Source organism: Bubalus bubalis, chromosome 18 (genome assembly GCF_019923935.1).
Source record: "Bubalus bubalis isolate 160015118507 breed Murrah chromosome 18, NDDB_SH_1, whole genome shotgun sequence".
In the NCBI taxonomy this organism is placed as follows: Eukaryota; Metazoa; Chordata; class Mammalia; order Artiodactyla; family Bovidae; genus Bubalus; species Bubalus bubalis.
In genome coordinates, this window is record NC_059174.1 from 5,852,642 (window position 1) to 5,871,493 (window position 18,852).

At 55.2% G+C, this 18,852-nt stretch overlaps 1 protein-coding gene and 1 long non-coding RNA gene across 2 annotated transcripts in view; one reads left to right on the top strand and one right to left on the bottom strand.

Moving 5' to 3' along the window:
* The window catches only part of WWOX (WW domain containing oxidoreductase), a 917,133-nt gene extending 898,905 nt beyond the window's left edge, over window positions 1–18,228 (top strand). The window contains exon 9 of the mRNA XM_006074052.4: window positions 17,162–18,228. Within this exon, the coding sequence (XP_006074114.3) occupies window positions 17,162–17,350 (189 nt within the window). The 3' untranslated portion in view covers window positions 17,351–18,228. The remainder of the gene's footprint in view (window positions 1–17,161) is intronic.
* LOC112580376 lies at window positions 9,645–17,168 on the bottom strand. Its single transcript, XR_003104762.3, has 2 exons — window positions 10,190–17,168; window positions 9,645–9,933 (listed from the first exon to the last, which is right to left on the bottom strand). It is a non-coding gene; the product is annotated as an uncharacterized LOC112580376 (long non-coding RNA).
* Window positions 18,229–18,852: the final 624 nt, after the last annotated feature.

Below are 18,852 nucleotides of genomic sequence, written 5' to 3' on the forward strand. Positions count from 1 at the left end.
CCAGAGCCTGCACTTGTGGACAGGACCGTGCCCTCGGGCTGAAGGGTGAGAGGGATCGCATTGCCGGCGGCTCCTCCCGCGGCCCTAGCCCGCCTCTGTCTGCCGCTGTGACAGGCCCCCCGCACAGGTCCTGAGTCTGCAGTCTGACGAGGCTGCCCTGACACGGTGCCGCCTCTCTACCGTAACTCAGGTTTGCGGGTGAGGACGTGGGCCCCACGTGGTTCAGTGTGCCTCTCTGCATCGCCCAGCTGTTGTCTCCCATAGTCTGGGTGCCCCGGGAGGCGGGCCCCTCGAGACTCGGGGGGCTGTGCTCTGGGGGTCCACGCCCATGGGGGGCGCTGCCGGCAGGACGGGGGCCGGGGGAGGGCTGAGCTGCGAGGGGGGAGCGGACACTCCATCCAGGCCGCGGGGACTGAAGCAGGGTGACCATCAGAGGTGTCCTGAGTTGGGACGAAGGCGGCCTCCTGGAGGGGTGCGTCCGTGGGCTGGGCAGCCCTGTCTGGCTGACGGCGCGTCCTGAGAAGGGGTCCCGCCTTCAGCACATGGCAGCCCCGCGGCGGGGGAGTGGGTGACCCTGGGCTCGGTCGGGCCTCTGGGCCGAGCACCGGAGTATCCCCTGCAGGGTCGTGGCTGACCGTGGGGCCATCACCCTCTCCCTCTTCATGGCAGCGGGGTGCGGGGCAGAGGGCGGGGAGAAGAGAAAGCCAGAGGTGGAGGTCAGCTCGTCTGGGGCAGGACCTGCGCCTGACCCAGGGGCCAGCCAGGAGGGGGCGCGGGTCATGTCTGCAGCAGCGGGACGGTGCTCTGGGAAGACCATCCAGCTGGTGGTCCTCGGAGCCTTCGAGCAAAACCAGACGGCTGGGTTCCCCTGAGATCCTTGATACGCCTGCATCAGGGGTTCCAGCCAAGGAGGGAAAGCAGACTCCACTTCCTCCTCTCTATCACTGGATTCTGATCTTACCTGAAAATGGGGAAGATTGGTTCACTTGGGTGGTAAAGCTATCTTTGTCCGAAGGATTCTCTGTGAACGTGGGGACAGTGAGACCGCTGCATTCCAGGACGGGCCCTTCTCAGGCAGTGTCATCAGCGGGAACCCGTTCGTGCGTCCGTCTCGGAAAGCGACGAAACCAGAAGCAGCCTGGAGGTTTGGCTCCAGGTAGAGGTGTGCAGTGTGAGCGCGCGCCGTCCTCTCCTCCCTGTGGCCTCCCGTCAGGGCTGGGCTGACCCCAGGGGCCTGCCGCTTGGGGACACGTGCCCTGACTCTGTTCGGGATAACCAGAGGCGGTGATGTCGGACCAGGGGATTCAGCTCTGAGTCTGCGTGAGCGCAGCTTCCACCAGCACTTGGAAGACAGCGGAGCACTGCCCCGGGGGGCCCTGTGCCCTCCTCCCCCTGGGGCCACCTGCCGCTCTCCACCCCTCCTCCCGTCCTGCTTCACCCGCCACTCTCCACGCCTCCGCCCGTCCTGCTTCATCCGCCGCTCTCCACTCCTCCCCCTGTCCGGCTTCACCCACCGCTCTCCACGCCTCCTCCCGTCCTACTTCACCCGCGGCTCTCCACGCCTCCCCACGTCCTGCTTCTGTCGAGGTGTAGCTGACTCCGGTGCTGCGTCCGTTCCTGCTGTCCCGTCAGGTGATTGAGTTACACATGAATATACCTTCTTTTCCATTATGATTTGTCATAAGATACTGAGTATAGTTCCCTGCAGGGCCTTCTGGTTCATCCGTTCTGTGTAGAACAGCTCACACCTGCTCACACCAGCCTCCTCCCCAGCCCTCCTCCAGCCCCTCACCCTTGGAAGCCGCCAGTCTGCTATGTCTCTGTTCTGGTTTTGTAGATAGGTTCATTTGTGTCGTATCTTAGATTCCGCGTACAAGTGAGGCCGTTTGATATTCGTCTTTCTCTTCCCGACTTCCTTGGTGTGATGATCTCTTGGTCTGTCCATGTTGCTGCAGATATCAGATGTTTATTCTTTTTTGTGGATAAAGTGTCCCTTTATATGTATATTTGTATGTCTACATATATATATGTTACACGCCACATCTTATTTACGCATCCAGCCATTGATGGGCATTTAGGCTGCTCCCTTGGCTTGGCTGTTGTAAACACTGCCGCTGTGAACTTGGGGTGCGTGCGTCATTTTGGGTTGGAGTTTTGTCTGGATATATGCCCAGGAGTGGGGTTCTCTTCGCCACCAGTACCCCACTTACCCAGTGTCCAGCCCCTCTTCCCTTACCCCGTCACTCCCACCTGCAGCCCTGCAGGGGCTCAGATCCTGTGTCCCTAAATGAGAGGCGTCTTGGGGGTGGGCAGGTGTATTTGTCATCACACGTGGATTCCACTTCTTGTACAAAGCTCTGAGACAACTAACGAGCTATTTTCGAGGATGCTGAACTCATAGGCCGCACAGCTCCCAGTGCGCCTGGGAAGCCACGGAGCCCAGAGCCAGGCAGGTTTGGGTTTGGATCCCGGCCTGCTCTCAGCACTTGCCACGCCTTGCTGTGGCAAGACCTGCTCTTACAATTGTGCAAACTCCCGGCCGACAGACGCCAGCGATGCCCCTGCTACCCTTGGATGGTGAACGTATCCCCACCCATGCAGGTACCAGCACTGAGAGAGGGGGTCCGGAGCCCTCCGCTTCTGACTCTGCCACTTGCCCTTTGACCTTTGCCTCTTCAGGGTTCAGGGTCCTGCCTATAATTGGGGAGGGTGAATGCAAAATGTGGACCCTTCCTGGAAGCGCTGGGGGCATGAGCATCCCTTAGCTTGGGGGGTGCTCATCACAGCCAAAATTCACCTGTTCCTCCCTCATTTTACTTGTTCAAGCCTCAGTCTCCCTATAAATGAAGTGGGGACACTGATGCCTCCACAAGGCTCCGGCAAGAATTCAGCAGAAACCTGGCACCCAGAAGGTGCCATGGAAGGCATCCACGCTCCGTATGGGATTCGCACCTTAAGGCCGCAGACCCCAGCCTTTTTGGCTCCAGGGACTGGTTTCACAGCGGACAGTTTTTTCACGGGCCTGGGAGCAGGGGGACGATTCAAGCACATCACACTTACTGTGCACTTTGTCTCTGTTACTCTTACATCAGCTCTGCCTCAGACCATCAGGAATTAGATCCTGGAGGCTGGGGACCCCTGCCTTAGGGGACTGCCTTGTACAGTCAGTTGATTAGGGATCCAGAGGGCACAGACCATAGAGGACAGAGTTTGACAGCCAGCTACGCAGTTGGCTGTGTGCCCACTGATACTCGGCTTGGTAGCTACTAACCTATCCATCCACAGGATGGGTCCAATCAGGTGTGGCAGCCAGAGGGGTTAGGTGAAGCAGAGTAAGATGCCCCTCGGTGCCCCCTGCCGTCCTGAGTTCAGCACTTCTCTGAGCTGCGGGGCCAGGAGACCCTAACCGCAGTTGGCTGGTCGTGAGGCCACTCCAGTGGACGTGGCCAAACGGCCCACAAATGCCCAATCATAAACCCCGAGACCTGCTGGCTTCCAGACCTCCCTTGTAGGAGAAGCAGTTTGCAGCAGTGGGATGGTGCAGGGGAGGGCGTCAGAGCCCTTCTGGGGTGGCGTCCAAAGCCACACGTGGGCGGCTGTGACGCCCTCAGGCTCGACGCTGGGCCCGCAGCCGGGGGTCAGAGGACCAAGACGCGGAGCCCTGCGAGGAGGAGGAAGGCCGACGGGGCCCCGCAGGGAGGGGATCTGCAGCCTGACAGGGCTTGTTTCCATGATACCAGGAGGCCCTGCCGTGGCTGGGGCGTGGGGTCAGAGCAGGCGTCTGCCACGAATGACGACGGGGGCTTCGAACCGAGACACGTTCAGCCGGGTTTCCGGCCCCGGCTCGGCAGGGAGTTCCCTCACCTCCCTCAACCTTGACAGTAACAGTGGGTTGGCCCAAAAGCTCGCTCGAGTGTTTCCATCGGATCTTATGGACCAACTCTTTGGCCAAGCCAGTACCTGCCTGGCCAGGCTGAAAATCGGAAGCACTGATAGGTCCCTGGCACAGAACAGGCCCTGGGTAACCCGCAGCCATTTCCGTGATCATCACTGCTTTGTCGTCGTCGTCAGTTATCACGATGGGGGCTGGGCTAACCCTCCTGAAGGCAGCCATTCCGTCTCAGACTCACCTGGCCAAGACATGGCACTCTGGGTGGGTCTGGAAGGGAAGCCAAGAAAGGGCTGGGGGGTGGCTGTTCCTGGGTGGACAGTGGCTGAAGGGGAGGCGCCGGGGAAGGGGACGCGTGCGTCTCCAGCGGCGAAGTGAAAAGACAGTGCCCGGTCCATCTCTTGTGGGGCTCAAAGGGAAAGGGGGTGGGGGGCCGGCTCGGAGCAGAATTTCTGCCCAGGAGGAAAGTTGACTCCTGAGTGTAGGAAGCAGAACAGGGTGGGCTGCTGGGCTCCCTGCCAGACCGTCAGGACTGGGCTGACACTGTTTTTCAGCTTCTGAAGTTTGGAATGTGGAGTTTGCCGTGACCAGAGGGAGCGTGTGAGCTGGAGGACGGGTCAGGGTTCCCATCCAGCCATGTCTGGCGGTCCAGGGGCCAGCAGCCCTGGCCCCTTGCCGGTGACAGCATCCCTTCTGCACCCAGCACCAGGGAGCTGATTGCTTCTCACTGTGCGTGTCTGCCCGGGCGTTTTCTCCCCCTCCCTCTCTCTGAGTTCTGGGTTCGTAGACACACTCAGCGTGCTGGCCAGCATCAGTGTTTCTGAACTTGACGGCACGTTTTCAGTGAGAATAGCCCTCTGCCTTCAGGGGTGGCATTAGAATCAAAAGGCAGATTAAATAGCCACCAGATGAACAGATAGAAATTTACCTCCACTCACACATGGGTCACTCCTGCTCTTGAGCTAGTTGATTTCTGGGCTCTGAGTTGGAGGCCTTAAGAACTGCCTGCGTGGTGGGAATAGTGTGAGAAAACCAGTTTTCATGCTTTGCGGCAAAAATTCAACCAGTGGAATAGGAGAGGCAGGGTTAATTGACCCTAGAAGGTCAATTAACAGAGATGCGAATGTGCCCATCACAGAGTCAGAACTGGAGCCAGCCGGGCATGGATTTCAAAGAGGGTGTCACCACTTACCAGGTGGAGTACCTCAGGGCAGTCCACACCACTTCTGTGCCTTAGTCTTCTCCTCTGTGAAATGGGGCTAATACCCCCTAGCAAGGAATCCATGTCTTTTTTTAACATTTTATTATAAAAGTTTTCAGATAGAAAATTTCAAACAGTAATGTGGCACCCATCAATCTACCCAACTCCTGTTATTCTACATGTATGCTGCACGTTTTAAAATTTAATTTTTATTGTTTTATATTCGAGTATAGTTGATTTATAGTGTTAGTTTCAGGTGTACAACTAAATGATTCAGTTATATGTATATACATATTCTTTTTCAGATTCTTTTCCCATATGGGTTACCACAGAATATTGAGTAGTGTTCCTTGTGCTATACAGGAGGTCCCTGTTGATGATCTGTTTTACCTATAGAAGTGTGTATCCGTTAATCCCAGACTCCTAGTGTGTTCCCCCCTTCCCGCTTTGGTAAGTTTGTTTTTGAAGTCTGTGAGGCTGTTTCTGTTTTGTGAATAAGTTCACTCGTGTCATTTCTTTGATTCCACATATAAATGACATCATGTGGTGTTCGTTTTTCTCTGACTTACTGCACTTAGCATGATAATGTCTAGTTGCATCCATGTTGCTGCAAATGGCATGATTTCATTCTTTTTTATGTCTGAATAATATTTTCACTGCATATATGTACCACATCTTCTTTACCCATTCGTGTGTCGATGGGCGTGTAGGTCGCTTCCATGTCTTGGCGGCTGTGAATCGTGCTGCTTGGAACATGGGGGTGCGTGTGTCTTTTCGAAGTATGATTTTCTCTGGATATATGCCCAGGAGTGGGATTGCTGGATCATGTGGTAATTCCATCTTTAGTTTTTAAAGGAATACTGCGCTTAAAAAACCCTGTGCCAGCTGTCTTATTCCGTCCATCCCTTTCTCTAGGGCCCACTGCGCAGGGACATGTGTGGGTTTAGCTGGATGCGTGTGCAGGGCAGGCCGGGGGCGGGGTCTGGACTCCCACAGCGCTTCGCGTGTGAGTGCGGCTGTCGTTAGGATGCCAGCGCCCCACTTTCAGGGGTGAGAGTTTGGTTCTGGTTGCTGTGGTCTGGGGTGGGGGGTGGGGAGGCAGAGGAGCCTTGGAATCCATGCTAGGCTGGTACCCAGAGGTGCAGTGAAAGCTGGTGAGAAAAGTGACTGCCTCTTGAATGTCTTGCTCAGAAGGCAGAAACTGCCCCACCCTGCTTCCAGGTCCCTCAGGTGGAGGACGGAGGCGTGACTCTGACCCGGGTGCTTCCTCCTCCTCCGGACTTTCACCAGACAGGCCTGCAGCCGCGGTTGAGCCAGTGCCCGTGGTGCACTCAGGGGCCTCCAGACGCCATCACTGACCCTCCCAGGAGCCGGGAGAAGGGGCTGTTGGGCCGCCCGTTTCATCAGCGGGGAGACTGAGGCTGTGTCCTGTCGCAGAGCGGCCGGGTGGCAGAGCCGGAATTTGAATTCCTGTGTCTCAGGCTTCACTCCTGGGCTCTCCCCGTCCGCCCACAGCACCCCCACCTGCAGAGACACCCGGGTCGTCCCTCCTCCCGCCCCACACGCTGTCCCCTCCACGACTGAAGGGACGACACTGACCGCGCGCAGCGGGTCAGAAAGGCTCTCTCCCAGCCCCAGGCGAGCGCAGGGGCCTTTGAAAGGGGGCCCCACGGGCGACGAGGACCGGCTTCCCCTGCTTGGCCGGGGCGCTGGGTTCATCCAGGACGCCAGGCCTGGCTCCCGGCGCTAAAGCCCCAGCTTTGCAGCGTTCTCAAGAGCCCCCAGAGCTCCTTGTGCCATTGAATGAAGTTTGGAAACGTCAATTAAAAAAAGTCCCCAAAGAAACTGTGAGTTAACACATCTACACCGAAGCATCATACGTGGGGAAAAACACCTTCAATGAGAGCGCAGTTTTCCAGCCGTTAGTGTATGTGCGGCTCAGCTTCCGTAGACCCCCGAGGTAAGGGCCCGCTTCCTCAGTGAAGACCTGCGTGTCGCTGGCTTTTCTCTCTCTGCCTCAGCCTTCCATACTTTCCCCTCCATCCCCACGTGTGGAAACGAAGGGTAACTACAGGGAAGCCTGGCGGGGAGGCGTGTCTGTGGAAGGCGGTTTGACGTGGAAGCTTGAGTGGCTTCGTTTGCCCTCTCCCGAGTGTCGTGTGGCTTCCAGTCAATGTTGCCGTGTGCAGGCAAGAGGTGGAGGACTCTCAGCTGATCAAGTGCCTTCTCCCTCAGACACACGAACGTCCTCGAGCGGGAAGGGGCAGTGGTCTGGGAGGAGCAGCTGAGCGTGGGGTGTGGCGGTGTTTGCAAGCCCAGCTTTGCTGGCGCACAGCCACGTTCACTGCGGGGTGTGTTGTTCACGGCTGTTTCCCCAACAACAGTGGCAGGTCTGAGTAGTTGTGACCGAAACCATAGGCCCTGCTGGGCCTAACATCTCTCTTCTGTCACCCTTTGCAGAAAAACTGTATCTGCTGACTGTTGGTAAACAGCACAGTTGGGTTTGGGGCATCTAGTGGTTTGTCGCTTTTGTGGGCGTCGTTCAGTGGCTCAGTCGTGTCTGGCTCTCTGACCCCATGGACTGCAGCACGCCGGGCTCCTCTGTCACGTTAGGCACAAGCTGTTCTTGCTGTGACTCAGTTTCTGCATCTTTGAAATGGGAACGACAGGGTTCTTTCTTAGGGTCCTGGGACTCTAAAGCCTCTAGCTCTGGCCTTGGTACTTTTAGGGGAACAGTAGGTACAAATCAATCATTTTTTACTCCCTGTTCTTTTGATAGAAAAATCCAAAGACATGGGTTCGATCCCTGGGTCGGGAAGATCCCCTGGAGGAGGGCATGGCAGTCCACTCCAGTGTTCTTGCCTGGGAAATCACATGGACAGAGGATCCTGGCGGGGTACAATCCATGGGGTCGCAAAGAGTCAGGCACGACTGTAGCGACTTAGCACGCACGCCCACACTCCTTTTCTTTTGATAGAAAAATCCAAAGACGCCAATCCTAAGATTCTAGAAGTCTTTTAGAGCAGGGGTCCCCAGCCTCCAGGATCTAATGCCCGATGATCTGAGGTGGAGCTGATGTCATAATAAACAAAAGTGCACAGTAGGTCATGCGCTTGAATCCGCCCCAAACCACCACCCCTCTGTGGAAGAACTGTCCTCCACAAAACCAGCCCCTGGTGCCGAGAAGGCCGGGGACCACTGCTCTAGAAAACCAAAGGACCAAGTGTGTAGAAACCCAAGACGGGTGGCTGCACCCCTGTCCTGGCGTGGCGGCTGCCCCGGTACCCCTCTGCGGCAGCAGCTGCGGGAGCCCGTGCGGGAGGCGTTGGGGGCTAGGACGGCAAACAAAAGGAGCCACAGCAGTCTAGGAAGAAATCTTTAATTTCTGTTCAGCTTTCAAGAGTTTGAGAGAGGTGTTGGTTGTTTTTCTTTCTAACAAACCAGTTCAAGTACATGCCTTCAGATTATAAAAGTGCCTGAAATTGCCTAGAATATCAGCATGCGAAGCTTGTTAGTATTTACATATATTTACATAGGGAAACAAGAGAAGGATCTACAGGTATTTACAGTCTACACAGGAGAGGAGAAAGGCGGCCTAATTGTATTTCCTAAAATACAGCCGATGAGTAGTCAGCACATGCATATTTAGAGAATATTTGCATGATAGAATGCAATTTTTTTAAAAAAAAAGACATACCTTTGTAACTTTCTATGCTAAGGTGTTGCATAATCAAGGTAATTTTGTGTGTGTGTGTGTGTGTGTGTTGTTTCTAGTCTATCTGCATCAAGTGCTTTAAAATGTTCCCTAACACCAAGGTAGAATTATTTACCCTGGCAATTAAAGGCCCAGCCTGCGTGATCATGTCCCCCTAACTAGCGACACACTGCTGGTGGGTGAAGTAGCTCCTGTTTCTCGTCTCCCAGTCGACCACTGTGATGAGGTCCGTCTGGGCAGGGGCAGTGCCTGGGCACTCACCATCAATTATGGAAGTGATACAAATGAGACGCTCTCCGTAGTATGTTCCCAATGAAATATTAACAAGGCCAGCGTCTCTGCGCCTGAGAAATGATCCGACAGAGAGAGCCCCGTCTGAAAAGACTCAGTCCTGACACAGACGTGCTTGGCTTGAGACGGTGTGGCTGGACACGGGGGTCGGGAGGTGGGCCCTGGGGTGCCCTGCTGTGAGATGGGATTATTGCAGACTCCGTTCTAGTAATTTGTTTCTGGAAGAGTGAAGAGTTAGTTCATTTCTAACCACAGTGGGGCCCTATCAGAGACGACCCTGTGGGTTTCATCCGCCCACCGCATGCCCTGTTGGTACCATGTTGGAGACTCTCTCTGCAGCCTAGGTGTCAACCTTGGTGATGGCAACAGACTGGTTTTTCAGGGTTTGTCTGCTCACAGAAATGGTCAGCTCTCAGTTTTCTAAAAAAAAGCATGGTAGGCCCATTCAGTGTGATTCTGTGCAGACGAAGGGGAGCGGGGAGAGGTCTGCCTCACCCATACTCTTTGCAACATTAGGTTAGAATTGAACCCATTCATTCTGCCTGGCAATAGTTTCAAAGGTTTATTTCAGTATACATGGCAAATGCGGAGGCATACACTTATGTACAGTATTACAGAGCTAGCTAGAATGTGGGTCAAAGAAGTAAAAATGTAAAATGTTACAAATTAACACAGGCTAAATATCTTCTCTGAGCTTTCTATAAACACTCAGCAGTCCTTCAGTCTTGTCCAGGTGGCCGGGATGGAAAATTTCAGGGATGGGCCATCAGATTCGTCCCAGGTAGGAGAACCATGTGTATTTTGGTGGTAGAGTTCTAAGATCCATTGCAGAGTAACCTGTGGAAGAATGGGCGCCCCAGTGCAGTTTCCCATCCCAAGCAGAGGAACCCCCCACCCCTGTTTGAAAAGCAGTGTGTGTACCCCAGGCAGCACCGGCAGGGAAGGCCCGGGGAACTCTCCCGTGGATATAAGAAAGATGTAACAGAGATAAGAGCATCTTCTCCCATGTTTAAAGGGACCGTCTCTCCAGCCCCATCAGTTCTAGGACATCTTTGGCACCAGTGGTAGATCAGGCGTGAATAACATCACCCACCTGGCCTGTACTCAGTCGTTCCTTTTCCCTTCCCTCCTCTGGACGACCTCCTGCTCCAGCGGAGCACATCTGGGATGTCACAATACCAGCAGGTCTCAGAAAAAGGAAACCATTCTAAGTATTCCACCTCCACTCTCTCGCGAGACCAGCCATCCGTCTGTCATGGAATCCTTGTAACACTTTGGGCAAGGATCCTGGAACATGTAAGGGGTATGGAAAGGGCCTCGTTGATGTCAAGGCAAGTTGAGAAAAGGTCATCCCATTGAAAACAGAGTCCTGAAAACCTCCCGAGGTCACTCTTCCCTGCACTGCTGCTGCTGAGACTAAGCAAAAAATCCTCTGGAGCCTTGCTCTCCAGAACAAACACAGCCCTGGGCCTCTGCGAATGGCTGAAAGTGGCTGCCTCTCCCTCCCCTAACTTAGGCTCATGAAGACATTTGTTCTCCTGCCTTCACAAAGCCTTCCCAGCTTTCCATCCTGAGCCCACTGGTCCCTGGGCTTGCTTCCACAGATTTCTCGGAGCATCGTAGCAGCTGTTCTCCTAACTTCCCAACTCATTCCTCCCTGGTCTTCAAGTCAGTCTCTTCAGCCTCCTTGATGATCTTGCTAGAGATGAGTGACTTTTGTCAAGGATACCACGTGATTTTTGTAGCCTGATGAGGATTTGGGGTTCCTGGACTGCAAACGGGAAAGCGTCCATGTCATCGGGCTTCTCTCCCAGCAGAGGCCTGTGAACGTACGCGGCTCCCTGGAACCTCTGTCCCCTGTGTGGCCTCGCCCCAGACGTCTCCCTAGATGGGCATCTGCTTCCTGGGGCTGTGTCCTGTGCCAGGACCAGTTGCGTTGGTGGTGATGGGCTGGCATGACCCACGGCTTCACTCTCCTCCAGAGCACCTGCCATGGAGCTCTCCCAGACTGCGTCCTGTGCCACCCGGGGAAGGACGGGAGAGACAGACACTGGGAAGGGACCTCTGAGGTCCTCCACCCTCGTGACTCTCTTAGCAAGAGGTGAACGCCCCTGCACACTGCGGAAGGTACACCTTCTCTTCCATCAAGCTCAGGACTGAGCGTGATCCTAGGGATTCTCCAGTGCACTGTCGCCGACTTTTCTGGCCTCTTTCCTGGCCCTCCTCCCTGTTTCTGTTTAAGAAGTTGAGTCTGGATTTCCCTCCTGTAACCAATCCTGAGGACAGCCTGTGCGTTAGCAAACCTCCTGAGGGCTGTGAAGGAAGTTACACTTTGATCCCTACAGGAGGAATTTGCCTGTATCTAAGTGTGCGCTGTCTGGACACGTCAGTGGTTAGGCATTTGTAGGGATGTTTGTTGACAATGAATCGGGGCCGGGGGTGGGGGGCAGGAGAAGGGGAGATGGGGCAGTCTCCTCTGCACACCGGCTGGAACATGTCAGGTGGCACCCTCCAAAAGGCCACACCCATTTGCACATCTGTGAATTCATAAGCTGGAGATTGCTTGGGTTTCCCTGGTCTTGTAGTTCCACTCACACTTTGGAAAACGTCCGTGTTGTTTAGGAGCAGTGGATTCCTGGCTGGTCCAGTCTGGCGGATGGAGGTGGCACTTTAAATCAGGCGATGGCTTCGTTAGGGGTCATTGGCTCTTGGCTCTTCTGAGGTGGCGCTGAGTCTTCAGTTTTGTTAATCCAAATGGATATAATTTCAATTTAGTGGCCTGCCTAAATCAACAGTGGGAAAATCTCTTCCTTACACTTCCCGGGTGAGCGCCTGACAGCCTGTGACTACATTTCATCTTGGGCCATGTCAGGGCCGCACACGGGGGTTCAGCCAGGCCCGGCTGGGAGGAAGGGAGGGGGCCCCTGAGGCGACTCCGCTGCCCGGGAGGCGCGGGGTGCATGGTGTGCAGACGGGAGCGCGGGCACAGGAAGGCGGCTTCCTATTGCAGCTGCTCTGGGTTCCTGGGGTCAGTCGATGTGGCCCCGGAGGAGTGGCGTGTGAGCTCTGGTATGAAGTGGGCTCCTCTGTAGGTGGGGATGGCAACCATCCCCAGCCTGTAGAGCTGCCTGGGGCTAGAACGTGATGCCCATCACAGAGCTCCCTGCCCAGCACCGGGGGAGTGCAGGCTCGCAGTCGGTGCCCCCATCGTCACCGCTTGAACAGGCTGGGACAGCTCGCCCGGGTGGAGGCCGAGAGTCCCCTCGAGTCACGATCTCCGTCTTCTCCCACCTCTCGTCATCCTGGAGGACGTGGGTCTGTTCCTGGTGAGCGCGGGACTCCACACCCAAGCCCGAGGGCTCTGTGTTGGTCGTGGTCCCCCGGGCGGGGAGCCCCACTGCCCTCCACGCTGGGTGTCTCTGGGAACACGTGGCTCGTCTGTTGGCTTAAAAGACTGTTCTCAGATGGTGAGTAGGGTACATCTAACCTTGTGGAGCAGCTTGCTTTGGTTTCTCTCCATAACCAAACGGTATTGTTTGAGGAACAGCTGTGTTCCCAGCCCCATGGTCTCAGGAGATGAATCTGAAATACCGCACCACAGTTAACCAGGAGAGGGGGTTGGAAACTTTTGGCAGGACTTCCCTGGTGGCTCAAGTGGCAGAGAACCCACTGGCAGTGGAGGAGACACAGGTTCGATCCCTGCGTCTGGAAGATCCCCTGGAGAAGGGAATGGCAACCCACTCCGGTATTCTGGCCTGGGAAGTCCCCGTGGACAAAGGAGAGCCTGGTGTGCTACAGTCCGTAGGGTCTCAAAGAGTTGGACATGACTGAGCGACTAAGCAACACCTGGGAGACGGGGTGTCCCACCGGACCCCTGTGTCCGCTGCCCCACATCCACCGCGCTGCGTGGTGCAGGACTCGCCGTACTCACGGGAGCGCGACGGCTCGTGCCCTGGGGAAGTTAGCAAACACTGCGGCCCCACAGACCGCAGATGAGCAACGGGGGGAAGCTTTGGGAGTTCAGAGAGGCACCCGTCTCCTCCTCTGTGGCGCTGGCAAGGTCCTCTGTCCCGGGAACCCAGCGCCTCCTCAGCACCCGCCCAGAAGGACCGCTCCTTCCCCCGCCGTGGGTCCCCGGTCCTGCCTCTGTCCTGGGGAAGCAGCTGTGGGACCCCTGCCTGCTCTCAAAACCACTGACCACACGGACACCCATGACAGTGCGTCTGCTTTTTTATGTCTCAGAGTTAAATCTGTTTTAAGACAGATATCTATTCTTTTTTTTTTTTAAAAAAAAAAGAAGCATGCATTATAAAACTAGAGAAACCTGAAAACGAAGCATAATGCTGTAACGTGTCCTTATCAAAACGTGAGCTATATTAGGGAACCTACCAACGCATCACAAATACTACTTTGTGGGAGGTTTTCTTTAAGCCTGGATTGTCGATCTGAAACTCCCATAACTTTCTCTTTCAAAGAGTCAATATTCATCTGTATTCCGTGCTGATGGCTGCAAACTGATGGCTAGTGGTTATCAAACAACTGTGGATGAAAAGCGGCTACTTCAACAGATTCATCCCAGCCAAGGGCTTGGGGAGGATGGATAGTTTAGATCTCAAGGCCCCAACAATAAACAAATAGCAAACCGCTGTCTAAATCCCACCTTTCTGTAGTTGGAGACGGTGCCGCTCAGCTGACAACTGATTTCTGAAAGAGAATGATGAACCCTCATTACCCAGATACTCTTAAAAATCCCAAACAAGAATCCCGGGTGATTTTACATACGCTATAGAGATGGATGGTGTCGTTCTCCTCAGGCAGCTCGCAGACGTTTGACTGAATCAGAAATGGCATTTAGGCGTGATTAAAGATTCTCCCAGCTTCCCAGAAATCCTCAGCCCCCCACCCCGCGCCCACCCCCCCACCCCCCCGCAGTGATCCACACCCTCCCTCTCTACCCCTGGTGCAGGACAGACTTGCTGCGCCCCAGGGCTCAGACTCCCCATAAACTGTTCTTAAAATCACCAAGAGGAACCCCCGCCCCAGCCCACGTTTGTATGTCAAGATACTGCTATTATCTTATCACAGCGGATCAGCAAGCAGTGGTGAAAGGAAGCAAGGCACAGCCTCAGATATTTCATCACAGAGTTGTTAACATCGTCTCCTTCATGGGGCGCTTTCATCTTCTCTGAATTATGTGCTGATGTCCCCCCGCCCTCTACAAAGTGGCAAGAAAGTCGTCTGACGGTGATGAGAGGGCGCTTTAAAAATTTTTCTTCTATCAGTTTAAAACCGTTTTCTCTTGTAGCAGCCACGCCGGCTTATCTCCTAATGAGCTTTCCTAATGTGGCTCCCGGCTCTTGAGCGTCGGCAGGCCAAACCGCCAACGAGCCGGCAATTAGCGCTTGTTGTTGCAGCGTCATTGCCTCCGACCGTACAAAGATGGACCCCGGGTGCTGCCGTCAGGGTCACCCCTTTGCCGCCCGGTCTCTGCCAGGCGTGCACAGTTGGTCTTCGGAGGGGAGAAGCTGGTCTTCGCTTTCAGGTGCCCTGCGGTACTGGCTTCTCGCACAGAACCGGCACCGGCGGTGACGAGATCTAACTTGCGTACCACTCGGAGCTGAGTGGCAAAGGCCTCGAAGCCACCCAATCTTTGATGAAAGATTGGGTGTTTCTAAGATTTATGGTTTTCGGCGTGGTAGCCAAGTGGAGGTTTACACGAAATGAGGCCAGCTTCAGTGCTTTCAGATTCCATGGGGGGAAAATGCGTGTGCCCCCAGCTCCCTCATCAGCTTGATTCTGAATCAGTCTAAGTGCCGAATTTCTCTGCAAAAATACCATTCCGACAACGCGAGAGTGCACCATGATAGCATTTTAGAAGGTCAGAGTGGCGCAAGATTGCATTGGGTTTGGAAGAATTCCGTCTGTTGCCTTCCCAAGGGGCCACCTTTGATCCTTTGTCAGGGCTGGTGGAGCTTGTGAAAGGCCAGTTTGTTGCGATGTATGAATGCTGATATTATAGCCACTCTGGGGCGGGGTGGGGGGGTCTGGATCTTGGGGTGAGCAGACTCTCTCGCTACTTGGGAGCTCATGACAAACCCCCTGACTGCTCTTCGGTGGGTTTGGGATTTGCAGAGTACAACGGAAACCTAAGACACATGTCCAGAATATTCCTGAGCACCATCTCCACCCAGCAGCAGCATTCTGAGAATCAAGGCCGAGGTGGTAGTTGGCCTGGACGGGCGGGACGAGCCCTTCAAGTCTTCCATCCGTCTCTAGAGGACACCCCGCTGCCCTTTGCCCCACACGGGGTACAGGGGGACTCAGATGAGCCACTTGAACTTGGTTAGATAAACGTGCCAGATGCTAAGCTAAGGGTTACTAGGAATAACAGCTCAGCGAAAGGGAATCAGAGTGATGTGGACTTGGGTTCATTAGACCTGGGCCGCACAAAATCAATCTGAAAAGAAGTAACTGAATCCAAGCACACAGCTGGCTGTCTGGGGAATGGGCGTGGCTGAGAGGGTTGGGGGACAACCAGCCGATGCCCATTTGGTTCAGGTCACGCCGGGGGTTCAAACTTTGGATCCGTGGGTCTCGTCCAGCGCAGTGGACGGCCCCAGGGTCAGAACTCACGTCTCCATCTCGTTCATCTCGTTCCCACGCCACACCACCCACCTCCCTAACAAGCATGTCACTTGTATATTTGGCTTCTTGGTTTTCAGACAAATTCAGTAAGTACCATCCGCTTCAAAACAACCAAGTCTGTTTCACAGTACTTTCCTCAAACGGTAAACACCCCGAGACCTCACTTCTCAGAATTCCCTGGGCTCCCGGTGATTATGGGCATAACCATAGACACACAAACCAAGGCGTGGCGGGGGGGGGGAGGTTCTCCCCCGAGCACTCTGCTGGGGCCCGGTGTGAAGTCTGTAAGAGGCAGGAGAGGGTCAGCTTTCCAGTGGCAGGAACGCGCTTCACCCTCCTGCAGAGGGCTTCAGTGTTTTCCTAATGGTGACCTTATTGCCCGTTATCTTTCTCTGATTCTCCTCTGCCTCCCCCCCCACCTGATAATTAGTTGATGCGGCAAGGGCTGTGGTGCACATAAATAATCAGAAGATGCCAGATAAACTGTATTGGTTTTACATTAGAGCCGTGCCAACCATGTCTCCCTACGAGCACCAGCCTATTATTTTTAATTATGGCTCGCAAAGCAAAGTGATTTCTTGCCCTCCTCCCAGCCTCCCTGACAGCATCCTGTCAGCCGGGTGATATGGTGCCCCATCGGCACACACATCCCCAGCCACAGCGCCAGCTGTTACTCAAAAGGTCAGTCGGAAGTGATCAATGGCACTCATTACGACGTGCATTTAGAAGTAGGCTGTGAGGACATGGACCCTCAAGCTGCTGTCCCCCCGCAGGTACGGGCAGGATGTGACATTCATAGAAAGGTCTCCAGGATCCTGACCAACTCACAGATTTGTGTCTCGTGTCTGCAGGAGGCACGTGTGTACAGCGGGGAACGTGTGTATACATGCGTGCCTCATGTTTGCACACTGCGTCCAAAGCCTTCCCCTCGCAGCACCATGGGCAAAGAACAAGAACACAGCTGGCGCTGGGCCTGCTTGGCTTTCCACCCGCTGGGCCACGAGACAGCGTCAGGTTTAGCTCAGACAGAAGTCTCGTAAAAACATCTTGGTGTCACATGACATCATGCGTTGCACAGTCAGGAGGTTGGACGGGTTTCTTCCTGCCGGTTGGCAAGGATCCCACCCTGCTTGCATTGTCAGCAGAGGCACGTGATGCAACGAGCTGAGAGGCATGTTGTGTTCAAAGCCTTTTCCCACGTGAGGTGTGAAAAGTCACACCGGTGCTCCAGGCGGAGTCCATGACGCTGTCCCAGGACGGCCCCACCATACCTCTGGGTTCGCAGCTGCTGCTGAGCTCCAGCGGCCTCCGAAGCAGGTGGGGAGGGCGCTCCCAGTGAAGGAGGCACTCCCTGTGAAGGACAGCCCCCGCCACCTCTCTTCTCACGTGCTCGTTCTTGTCTCTCCTCTCTGCCCTGCAGCAACAGGGAGCCGCCACCACCGTGTACTGCGCCGTCGCCCCGGAGCTGGAGGGCCTGGGAGGGATGTACTTCAACAGCTGCTGCCGCTGCCTGCCGTCAGCCGAAGCCCAGAGCGAAGACTCGGCGCGGGCCCTGTGGGCGCTCAGTGAGCGGCTGCTCCAGGGGGTGCCCGGTGGCCCGCCCTCCTAGACGGCCATTGGCCCGACGCCCACCCTGCTGGACCCCCCCCACCCCACCTCTCACCCCGCGGCCTTCCATGTCCCCCCAACCCAGACCCGCCAGAGGCCCAGGATGTAAGCACTGGTGCATCAGATCACACAGCGTTAGGTACCCCTGGGGAGCAGGCCGTTGTTGGGGAGAAGGGGTGGTACTTCTTGTCCAGGGCTGGGGGCAACCGAGGTCCCTCTGCTGCCCTGGCAATGGCCCGTGTGACGATGAAGCTTCGCCTTCACACGGGCGAAGGGAGGCTCTCCATCCCGCTGCAGAAGCACGTGCAGTTCTCACCACTCAGGGTCCCCCGGTGCCCCCCCACCCCGTCCCACCAGCCACCACCCCAGCCACACCCCCATGGCCACACTGTAGCCAGGAGCAGGCTTTCTCCTTCTGGGGAAGAAAGAGCCGGTGTTTGTTTATCCTTCACACACTCATCTGCGAGATCACTGTTCCATCCTGATCCAGTCTGAGTCCTGGACAGGACCCCTCTGGCCCTTGTTCCCACCGAGGCGGAGGGGACACTGAGAAACGGGTGGTGCGGGCAGTGAGTGCGTCGCAGAGCACTGGGCCACTGCCGGAGCGGCACAAAGGAGTCTTCAGCTCACAGCAAGTAGACCTCACAGGCCACCCCCTGGACACCGCGACAGGCAGGAAAGGGGGCCTGGCACCCCTAAGGATGCCCCGGGTGTTTGGGGGCTGGGGGATAAAAAGCCATTCCCTTCATCCTTCCTGCAGTTTCAGGAAGGACCCCGTCACAGAGGTACACAGCCCCCGCGTATCTGTTCAGCGTCCTGCTTCCGCATCCTCTCGTCCCTTCCATCCTACGCTTAATAAAAGAGCATGCTTGAATATGATCACCTGAACTTTGTCTTGTTCCTTTAAATGTTTGTTTCAGTTTCGTGTTTTGTTTTTTTTGTTTTTGTTTTTTCTTAGAAAAGCAATCTAGAGGAAAAAATAAAGCGCTTCTTGTAGACGCCAGGAAAACACCATTCTCGTGTCTCCTCTGAGTTTGTTTTGTTTTGTGCTTTGTGGCTGTCTGTGGGCCGAGTTGTCTCACGCGATTAGCATGCCAGCATCATATTTTCTGTTGAAGAGAGAAAGAAAGAGAAAAATGTTGTTAAATTTCACCTTAAGAAGTTTTGTTATTACACACGGTGGGCCATTTCAGGCCTCACGATGCGTTCCCCGTGTGATGACCAGGCTCTCATGAGTAGGCAGTGTCTGGTGATGAGGATGGGGGTGGTTTGAGGCCCTTTGCCCCTGGTCCTGCATCACTCACATCTGGGCTTCCAGGCCATTCCCGCAGAGATGTTGGAAGGGCCTCTTTGGCCACGTGGAGACAATGCTTCTGCTCACACACCAGGAAGGCAGGGGCAGAGGGGCATGTGCCACCAGTCTCCATCCTGACATTGTCATCTGGGGCCTCTGGCTCTGTGTGCACTCAGACACCACTGCTTTCCAGGGGTCCACAGCCTGCC